The 11,540-nt window shown below is 35.0% G+C and overlaps 1 protein-coding gene across 4 annotated transcripts in view; it reads right to left on the reverse strand.

Annotated features, from left to right (window-relative positions):
• Window positions 1-3,161: 3,161 nt before the first annotated feature.
• The window catches only part of SKIL (SKI-like proto-oncogene), a 29,788-nt gene continuing 21,409 nt past the window's right edge, over window positions 3,162-11,540 (reverse strand). For 3 of the 4 annotated variants that reach the window (XM_011948997.1, XM_011948995.1, XM_011948998.1), the window contains 4 exons: window positions 9,686-9,918; window positions 5,865-6,106; window positions 5,060-5,284; window positions 3,162-4,068 (listed from right to left, as the gene is read on the reverse strand). In XM_011948997.1, coding sequence (XP_011804387.1) covers window positions 3,910-4,068; window positions 5,060-5,284; window positions 5,865-6,106; window positions 9,686-9,918 — 859 coding nt within the window. In that variant the 3' untranslated portion in view covers window positions 3,162-3,909. The remainder of the gene's footprint in view (window positions 4,069-5,059; window positions 5,285-5,864; window positions 6,107-9,685; window positions 9,919-11,540) is intronic. The other variant, XM_011948999.1, reaches the window with a different exon arrangement.

Genomic DNA, 11,540 nt, shown 5'->3' on the forward strand with positions numbered 1-11,540 from the left:
GGAGGCGGAGCTTGCAGTGAGCTGAGATCCGGCCACTGCACTCCAGCCTGGGCGACAGAGCCAGACTCTGTCTTAAAAAAAAAAAAAAAAAAAATTATCAGGATAAACAAATATTTCTAACAGGATAGTTAAAAACAAGCAAAATTTTATTTCTCATAAACTACTTCCTCAAAAGATGTCCTACATTTAGCAACTGTTTTCTAGGACACGTTTACTAGAACTACTTTAAGCATGCTGTGCTTTCTTTTCAAGTGAGGTATCTATATTGAGGAAAAAAGTCTTATAAATTCCTTTTATATTAAACTAATTTAATACACTATTTTGTTTTCTGGGCTGAATTTTTAATTTTTTTTTTTTTTTACATTTGATCACTTTCTAATTCAAAAATTGTAGCACTACGTAAGACATTTAATTCTATTACTAAATAGGCTCCAAACTACATTATACAGTATAGAAGCCATTTCAATGAAAGGATTTACCAAAAAAAAAAAACCAAAACAAAACTGTCCTTTTAAACGAAATGCAATATAAAATACTCATATGTTTTTCTTCCAAAAGTGGAAATGCTTAAGTACCCTATACTAGAAAAAAAAAAAAATAGGCTGTTTATTCAATTCCACTATGTATAATACAGCAGTTATATGTCCCTTATTGCTGACAGCTTCGATAAAAACTATTAACAAGTAGTTCCAAGCACAGAAATACATGTACAGTATGAGCACAATTTTTCTTTATATTAATTTTTAATCTCCTATCATGTGGATTAAATGCATAAAGGGCAAATAAAAATGAGGAATCTTCCCTAAGTAATCAAAACATATGTCTTATTGAAAAGAAAATTTTAGAAGCTGATTAAAAACCTTCCGCACTAGCTTTGCAATTAATTCTGGAGAAATACCTTGACACATCTTATAGTATTTGAGTTTCCTTATAACTGTACTTTCCTTCAAACAGAAGCTACCTATGTGCAAATAAACTGATTGTTCTGTCAGGACTTCTAAAAGATATGGATAGCCCACAAATATATACTTTATTTCACCTACTTTAATAGCTGCTTTACAATTCACTATGTACAAATGATTTTATATCTTAACTGGTAATATATTAAATATGTTATAAAATTAGTTCAAGAAGCATAAAACACCCTAACTCTCATGAACACAGAAATTCAAGCAAAAGAATATGCTTAAACAAAAACTAAAGCACACAGCAAACATAAATTGTTGGTCAAATCTTTTCATAGTGTTATAAGTTACATTTGTGAAATTTAGAGTAGTTGAAGAGCTTCCTCAATAACAGCAAGAGGTTTTACATTTATTACCTTTATAGAGTAGGTACACTTTTCTCATACAGTTTAGACTACAGAAACTATCACCACCCAAATTAAACATCACCCAAGCTAATATTCTTTCTTCCTTCTAAAGATGAGCTAGCGAAACTTTTTATAGGCTGTCCCTTTAATGCAGCTTTTTAGAGTAAACATTTTTACATTTTTCCCAAAAAGAATTATTTTTTGAAGTCTGAGGAAAAATCTGCTTGCCTAGTGAATTTGGCACACAAAAACTAACAACAAATCAAACTTTAAGCTAGCAACCAACACACAAAATAAGCATGCAAAGAATAGAATAAGTTTTATATGGGTATTTTAGCCGAGGCCACTTATAAGGTATTACAAAATCTCTATATTGTTTTCAAGCTATGTGGTGCAGTTTAAAGTTACTTTTAACAATAATATGTATATTTACAATTGACTTAAAAAATTATTTTCAAGGAAGTTAGACAGAAACCTATGGCACATCAACGCATCTTCTGAAAAATGAAGACTATACAACGTCATGTGGCTAATTTTCATTATGTGACGGACTAGAAAAAATATTTCTTTACTCAACTCTGAATTACCAGTTCATAATAATTTAATGGTGTTTAAGCACTGCTTAAAATTTTCAAATAACATATTTCAAGGACTAAGCAATTTATTTTAGAAGTTTTGGGTTGAAACAAATTATTTTATCATTTTCTAGGTAACATAAAGCAGAAAGGTTCCAAGTGAATTAGAAATATAAATGAAATTATAGGTGTTCCAGTTTGTCTTCCAAAAAACTGAGCTGTGACACGAATAATTCAAAATTAAAATAAAACTATATCATAAATATCTGATTTTTCTTTCTCCAGATCTAAATAGATTGTATTGGGAGAATACACCATTTTAAATATTTGTTTCTGCATGTCATTTTAATATTTGTTCCTCCTTGAGAAGATTCCAAGAATCAACAAATTAAATTAGTCTTAATATAGCAAAATTTAAATGGAAAACTGAAAATACACATTTAGGTCATACTCAATTTAGTAAAAAATTACATCTGGGGAAATACAAAATTCTTTTTGGATATGTACTATTAAGCAAAATATGAAAATAACTGGTTAAATGACAACCTAGTGATTTCTTTCTACACCGTTAGATTATCTACCTTCTGTGCTAGAAATAGAGTATAACCTTAACCCTAGCTAATTTATTTTAAAATAAATACAGCTCGCTGAAGTAATTCATACATAGTACCTTATAAGAGAACATGAAAAACATGTATTATCCCATAAAATCCATGGGGTAATAATGTCAATTAATAATAGTTTCAGGAAACTTCCTTTAAAAACAGATCTAAGAATTTTACCTAATATATTTTAAGCCAAGAATTAACAAATATGAAATTTGCCATTAGAGAATGACAGACTTTTCTGTGCAAAAAAAAGTGCAGAAGATGTTTTCCCTCCCGAAACTAAGGAATTCCTTTATCTCCTAAAACTTATCTAAAAATCTTTTAGTAGCAGATAACTAAACTGTCCTATATGCACCTATCATGTACTATCAGTTGACTGTAAATTCCTGATTTTTATATTAAGTAGTAATTGAAAATGGTCCATTCGTGCAAATTTTGGTAAAACTTAACATTTAAACATACAAAAGTCCAAAATAACCTTCAAGGTGTTTAACATTTTACAACTTAAAGAAAAACAAGTCCATTATATAAATTTCAGTAAGACTCATAACTACATATAAAAACTATACAGGAGGATTATGGATTGTATAGAAACTGATATACAACAATGGTATCAGTTTTTCTCAAGAACATTAATATTTTCACACCATTATTAACAACACAAAGTTCAGAAATTATTATTTTATTTTTGAAAAGTTGCTGCTTAAAAAAAAATCTAAATATAACCACATTTAAACTGAAAAACAAATTACAACTGCTTCTTCTGTTTAGCAGCAGTGCATAACAACACATTCTTCTTCCCCACTATGCTCATGGGGTATGCTCTAACTTCAACAAAATTCCTCCTAGGATACACATTAAAAAGAAGAGAACTGGTGGAAATTCATTCCACAATCTGAACCAAGTAAAAGTAAATTTGATGTATGTTAATGAGTATACTGTATCAACTTAGAAAAATTGTGTTAATGAGAAAAGGGGAAATTCAACTCCTTGAGTAGCTCTATATACTTAAAATATAAAGCTACATTGTATCTAAAATTGAGTCTGAAATATGGATAACAAAATTGACCACAGTTATTTTCCATCACATACTGCAGTTTTTAAAAAGTACACAATTGTTAAGTTTGCATTAGAAATATAAGCAGATTACCTACTAGTTGAAACCATATGGTATTGTTACTAAGCTGTTTTTTTAAAAAAGTACAAAGAAACATACATTTTCATTCATTTGGAAAATGTAAAAATTTAAGTACTAATATATAATCTCTTCACTTTCTCTGATCTACAAATGGATAGAATGCCTAGTTATCTTCATGCAGATAAGTTCTTCAGAATTCAATTAACAAAGCAAGCAACAAACAAACAAACATAAAAACCTTGTCAATAATACACAGATGAATCTCTTTAACATTTTCTATTCTTTAGCAGTCTTGGATGATTTCAGAATTTGCAGCTTTAGCTCTTTTATCATCATCTCTAACTTCTGTCTTGCTTCCCGTTCCTGTCTGAGTTCATCTTGGAGTTCTTGCCTATCGGCCTCAGCATGGTCCAATCTCTGTCTCAGTTCTGCCAGCTATGTGATTTAAAAGGTGATGTCAATTTTAATTGTTTTGTTTTTCCACTTAATCCTCATATCATAGAAAACACCTATTTTCAAATTACTTCTTACAAAATGAACTATTTCATGTATACTAAATTCGTTAAGCATCTAATACTATTAATTTGACATCCGACAGGACATTAAATGTAAGAAAAAGCAAAGGAACGAGAGGAACGAACACATCCACCATGTTCATTATGCCCTATACTTTACTATATGGCTCATCACAGCCTGCTCATGTTAGTTATTTGTTCATGTTCCTTAAATTGTGAGATTCTATTAACAAAAGAGAATTGTTTATTTTTGCTCCAGTGCTTTTGAACATAATAGGCAACAGTTCCTGTTTGTTAATTTGCAGATTTGAAAGCTCATATACTACATTAAAATAATATAACATATGATATTCAGAGGGCTAGAGATTACCAATTTGGGTAACTAACTGCAGTAACCTAATAAAAGTTTAAACTAATAAAAGCAACAAACATCAAAATAATCATCTTGGACAATACAGCATAAAGCTATGTTTAACAGAATTATCTATTTTGAAATCTAGCTTCGTAAACTGAGCTTGACAAAAAGTAATTCCTTTATTAGAGAAGTAACCGTGGCCGAGCACAGTGGCTCATGTCTGTAATTCTAGCACTTTAGGAGGCTGAGGAGGGCGGATCACGAGGTCAGCAGTTTGAGACCAGCCTGACCAACATGGTGAAACCCCGTCTCTACTAAAAAATACAAAAATTAGCCAGGCATAGTGTCACACGCCTGTAATCACAGCTACAATCAGGAGGCTAAGGCAGGAGAACTGCTTGAACCCAGGAGGCGGAGGTGGTGGGGAGCTGAGATCGCGCCACTGCACTCCAGCCTGGGCGACAGAGTAAGACTCTGCCTCAAAAAAAAAAAAAGAGAAGTAACAGTTTCCATTTCCATGCTGAAAGGGCACCATTATACAAACAGTAATTCTTACCTGTCCTGCATATTCAGCCTCTTTGTCTTTTTCTAAATTTGAGTCACAGGTACATTTTTGCTTCATTATCTGCTCCAATTTTTTCTCTAAGTCTTTCTGTTCAACATAAAATTCTTCCATTCTTTGAGCATGTTCATTCTGCAAAGATTCAAGTTCTTTCTGTAAATTCTGCTGTTCTTCAGTGAGTTCCTTCATAGATTTTGAACTACTCAACATTTTTACTTCCTGTAATGTAAAGAATCACAATACAATTTTTACTTTATTTTCATCATCTTAAAATTTTCAGTTCTGGAAAATATAGCACAGAAAATACCTAAAATTCAGCTATCATTACCAGTTCTATATAGAGGTAATTATTTTTAAAAACTATTTTCTCAAAAAATTTTAAAGTATATTAAAATTCCTTATCAGTGTAAAACAATAATCTTAAGTACATTATAGCATCTCATCTTGACTTTTCTTACTAAGCATATACGGGGGCGCTGGGCGCGGTGTCTCACACCTGTAATCCCAGCACTTTGGGAGGCCGAGGCTGGTGAATCACAAGGTCAAAAGTTAGAGCCTGGCCAACATCGCCAACACGGAGAAACTCCATCTCTACTAAGAATACAAAATTTAGCCAGGCATGGTGGCATGTGCCTCTAATCCCAGCTACTTGGAAGGCTAAGGCAGAAGAAATTGCTTGAACCTGAGAGGCGGAGGTTGCAGTGAGCTGAGATCGTGCCACTGCACTCCAGCCTGGGTGACAGAGCAATATACAAAAGTATCTTTTCATAATGGACTATCATTTACATAACAACTTTACCATCTGAAGTTGTTGCTTCTTTTGCAAAATCAAGTTTAGTTTTTCCTGTTGTTTTAAATAAGTTCTCATTACTTCTTCCATGATTTTTCCCTTATCATCCTCACAAATGACATCTTTCACAAGAAGAGGAGATGAAGCGGCAGCAACAAGGCCAATTCCCACTTGGTTTATGTCTCTGACTAATTTGCAAGTGGCAGATTCAGATTTCCTTTTACTTGTAGAATTATTTGAGATTGATGTATCTTTGAGAGAAAAAAATCAAGTAACAAAGTATGAATATCACTCCATTAAAAAATCACTAGAACAATCCATAAATGAAAATTTTAAAACATTTCATTTATAAATTAGACTAAAACAAATAAAATAGGAATAAATTTAACAAAAGTAGTGCAAGTACAATTACAACTACAAAACATCACTAAAAGAATTTAAGACCTAAATACATGGAAAGACATCCCAAATTCATGGATTGGAATTTAATATTGTTAAGACAATAACAGTCTCCAAATTGATCTACTTATTCAGTGCAATCCCTATCAAAATCCCCACTGCATTTTTTGCAGAAATTGACAAGCAGATTCTAAAATTCATATGGAAATGCAGCAAACCCGAAATAGATAAAACAATCTTGAAAAAGAAGACCAAAGTTGAAAGACTCACAATTCCCAATTTCAAAGTTTACTACAGAAATCAAGACTGAGTGGTATGACTTAAGGATAGACATACAGATCACTAGAACAGAATTCAGAGTCCAGAAACTTAAAAAACTCATACTTTATAAGGCAATTGCTGTTGACAAAGTGCCAAAGCAATTCAATCAGGAAAGAATAATCTTTTCAACATACAGACAACTATATCCACATGCAAAAGAAAAGGTTGGACCTTACACTGTATACAAAAATAAATTAACTCTAAATTAATCAAAGACCTAAATGTAAGAGCTACAACCCTTAAATATAAATTTCTTGGCTGGGTGTGGTGGCTCATGCCTATAATCCCAGCACTTTGGGAGGCCGAGGCAGGTGGATTACCTGAGGTCAGGAGTTTGCCACCAGCCTGACCAACATGGTAAAACCCTGTCTCTACTAAAAATAAAAAATTAGCCGGGCATGGTGGCGTGCACCTGTAATCCCAGCTACTCAGAAGGCTGAGACAGAAAAATTGCTTGAACCCAGGAGGTGGAGGTTGTGGTGAGCTGAGATCGCACCACTGTACTCCAGCCTGGACAACAGAGCGAGACTCAGTCTCAAAAATAAATAAATACAAATTCCTTGGAATTGGGATTAGGCAATAGTTTTAGATATTATACCCAAAACAAGAAAAAAAATAGATAAATTGGATATAATAAAAATTTAAAACTTTTGTGCTTCAAAGAACACTAACACAGCCAAGCATGGTGGCTCACACCCTGTAATCCCAACACTTTGGGAGGCCGAGGCAGGTGGATCGCTTGAGCTCACAAGTTTGAGACCAGCCTCAAAGTGGCAAAACTCCAACTCCACCAAAAATACAAAACTTAGCTGAGCATGGTGGTACATCCTTGTAGTCCCAGCTATTTGGGAGGCTGAGGTGAAAGGATGGATTGAGCCCGGGAGGTAGAGGCTGCAGTGAGCAGAGCTGGGTGATACAGCCAGACTTGGTCTCAGGAAAACACACACACACACACACACACACAAAAGAACACTAATAAGAAAGTAAAAAGAAAACAGCATGGTAAATCAAATATCTGATAAGGATCTAGTATCCAAAATATATAAAGAACTCTTACAACTCAATAGTAAAAAGACAACCTAGTTTTAAAACAGCCAAAAGATCTGAATAGACATTTCTCCAAAGATATGCAATGTCCAAGAAAAACATGAAAAGATACTCAATATCATCATTCACTGAGAAACTGCAAATTAAAACCATGACATACCACTTCACAAGCACTAGGATGGCTATATTCAAAAGACAATAACAAGCGTTGACAAAGATATGCAAAAGTTGAAACTCCCAAGCTACCACAGGAATGTAAAATGGTGCAACTGTTTTAGAAAAGTCTGGCAGTCCCTCAAAACATTAAACATAACTACCACATGACCCAGCAATTTCACTTCTAAATATATACCAAAAAAACCTGAAAATATAGTCCCACACTTAAACTGCTACACAAGTGTTTACAGCAGCATTATTCATAATTTCCAAAAAACAGAGCCACTGTAAATGTCCACCAACTGATGAAGGGATAAACAAAACATGGTATATCCACATAATCGAATCTTATCAGGCCATGAAAAGAAGTCCTGGTACATGCAACAACATGGACTATGAAAACATTATCCTTAATGAAAGAAGCATAAGCTTTTTGGTCAGACATGAAAAGCCACATGTTGTACAATTCCTTTTATAATGAAATGCACAGAATAAGCAAATCCATAAAGATAGACAATAGATTAGTGGTTGCCAGCGGCTTCAAGAAAGGGAGAATCAGGGTGTGACTCCTAATGGATTACAGGGTTAATTTTTCGAGTGATGAAAATATTATGGGCCGATGCAGGTGAATCACCTAAGGTCAGGAGTTCAAGACCAGCCTGACCAATATGGCGAAAACCCTGTCTCTACTAATAATACAAAACAATTATCCAGGCGTGGTGATGCACGCCTCTAATCCCAGCTACTCGGAGAGCTGAGGCAGGAGCATAGCTTGAACCCTGGAGGCAGAAGTTGCAGTGAGCCGAAATCACCCCATTGTACTCCAGCCTGGGCGACAAGAGTGAAACTCTTGTCTCAAGAAAAAAAAAAAAAAGAAAACCCCCAAGAATCTCAATTCTCTATAAAAAATTAAATAAATAGAGGACCCTCCAACTATTCCAAGGCAGCTAAAGTAATTGTCACACTGCCTAATCACTAAGCAAAGCTGTGCTGCTATATGGATGGTAACACAGGCAATACCTGTGGACATGTCTCATTTAATCCACAGTATTTTAAAAGGCATGGTAAGTAGCCAGCTATTTTTTTCTTTTAAACAACCAGCCAATATTCCACATTTATGCCATATGCCTGGCCCCCAGAGCTTTCAATCCTTGCTTTATTCCATAACTAAGTTTCCCTGAGTTCTATACCTAACTACTCTTACTTACATGTACTTCTTAGTATTAGTTAAATGCTGTCTCAGTTCACGGCAAATTAGAAAGAAAAATAAAGTTTGTGTGTGGTGGCTCACACCTGTAATCCCAACACTTTGAGAGGCCAAGGCAGAAGGATCACTTAAGCCCAGGAGTTCGAGACCAGCTTGAGCAACATAGCAAGACCCATCTCTACAAAAAAAAAATTAAATTAAATTAAATTAAATTAGGCAGGCACAGTGGTGTGTGCCTCTGGTCCCAGCTAGCAGGGAGACTGAGGTGGGAGGATCACTTGAGCCAAAAGGTTGAGGCTGCAGTGAGCCATGATCTCGCCACTGCACTCCAGCCTAGGCAACAGAGAAAGACTCTGTCACAAAAAAAGAAAAAAAAAGGAAGAAAGAAAAACAAGGATCTCCTGAAGACTGACAGCAAACAAAAGGTAGGAAAGGAAAAAAATTCAGACCAAAATAACTTGCAGTCTGAGGCCAGGTAGCCTATCTGTATCTATCTCAGTCTCCTGAGCTATCACCACGCTAGGAAAGTATAGCAACTGAGATTAAAATAAATCACCCAGAGTTTTGAAGGGTAGCATTTTTAAAGGTAAAAGCTCTAATTATCTGAAAATTTAGCTTAAACAAAAAGTCTGTTTGAAAATGCTGAATAAATGTGTTCATTAGATATTTAATTTTAGAAAGATAATCTCTGAATACTTACCTAAACGGCTACATAATTCTCTACTTGTTTTTAAATCCATTTTCTCCTGTTCCTCAAGTGAGACATCTGGATAAGACACTGTTTTTTGAAGTTTACAACTACTGTGAGCCTTCTCTGACTGTCTTGATATGGACTTACTTGACTCTGTCTTTGTGAGCTCTTTAGACTGGGATACAGCAGAAGTAAGCGACACATTTGGGGCAACCACTTTATCACACATGTATAAGTAGTAGCTGAAAACAAGTAAAAGCAAAACAAGACATGTATTACATATTACGATTAAGTAAAAATCAAATATGTATGTAACATGCATTTCTGTGGTTAAACTTTTTTTTTTTAACCTAAACAGACAATATTACAACTCAGAAAATAAAGGTCACAGTAAAGAATTCTCAGGAAAAAAATCAGCACTTTAGGCATTACAAACAAAATTATAAGGGATTTTTTGTTAGTCTGCAAGTAACCCAGGCTGGAGTGTAGTGGTGTGATCATGGCTCACTGTGACCTCTAACTCCTGGGCTCAAGCAATCCTCCTGCTTTAGCATCCCAGGTAGCTGGGAAGACACATCCGCATTTTTTTTTTTAGAGATGGGGTCTTCCTAGGCTGCCAAGCTGGCCTTGAACTCCTGGGCTCAAGTGATACCCTCCCATGTCTAACTCCCAAAGCACTAGTATCACAGGCATAAGCAACCACAACCAGCTTGCAAGTAATTTCGTGGTTTTTTTTTTTTTTTTTTCTTCTTGGCAAGTTATTTCTAAGCACTAAAAAGATACCCAGAAAGAAAATCACAGGCTCTTCTCCTTCCCTCAGAACCACCCCAGAACTAAAAGCATTAAGCACTTTATACAGCTGTGTAACAACTCTGAGCAGGTAACTTTTACTCCAGAAAGAGAATCATCTATAACTACTTTGGAGGACTTTATCTTGCCCACCACCCTTCCAAACAGGGAATCTTGGCTCTCTGCTTTGGTGAGGCTGCTTCAGTTGCAGACTGCAAGGTTATGGACTGATTCACAAGAGGCTCAATGAGGAGTTCTCAGGGCTCTTCTTATATACCTCAGAGAGAGAATACGCACTCTGAATGCCATCCAGCTACTGGGCAGTTCTTGTATCAAACCCCACCGAGCAATCTTCTTAAAATACTTCACTACTTCCTATTCATTTGAGAAAATGGCAGTAATAAATTATGCAAAACTAAGATTGAAGAGATTACCAATTTTGATCAAAACTCACATAAAATTGCCCAGTAGACACATCTGAGAAGCTCGTGGAACAAACAAATTTCAGCTACATATTTGTAACTATATTCTGAGTAACACTTAGCAAAAAGATGCAACCATTTAAGACTTGACACTCCATCCCCTGAACTCCAAACAATCTCCTCTCACATTTCATTTTCTTTGTACATGACATCTATATTGTTCCCTTGTGTTAATAACATACATTTTTGAGCCAAAATCTCAGTTTTCTGACAGGACAAGAAAATTGACAGGTTTAATAGTGCTCAAAAGACTTACTGCAAATACAACAGGTAAAGTAGTGATTATAAAACGTAAATAAGACTCGGTCTCTTTGTCGCCATGCTTGGAGGGAATACAGATTTACACTAGTAGGTAAAAATCTAGGACTCAACAAAACTTATAATCTAGGGTGCACATTTACTGAAAAAGTAAAACTCTGATTTTGAGAAGTGTGGTTATTAAGAAAGCTCTAAGTTTCAACCGGGCGCGGTGGCTCAAGCCTGTAATCCCAGCACTTTGGGAGGCCGAGACGGGCGGATCACGAGGTCAAGAGATCGAGACCATCCTGACTAACACGGTGAAACCCCGTCTCTACTAAAAAATACAAAAAAAA

The sequence above is a fragment of the Colobus angolensis genome, unplaced genomic scaffold (assembly GCF_000951035.1).
Source record: "Colobus angolensis palliatus isolate OR3802 unplaced genomic scaffold, Cang.pa_1.0 Scaffold289, whole genome shotgun sequence".
Classification (NCBI taxonomy): Eukaryota; Metazoa; Chordata; class Mammalia; order Primates; family Cercopithecidae; genus Colobus; species Colobus angolensis.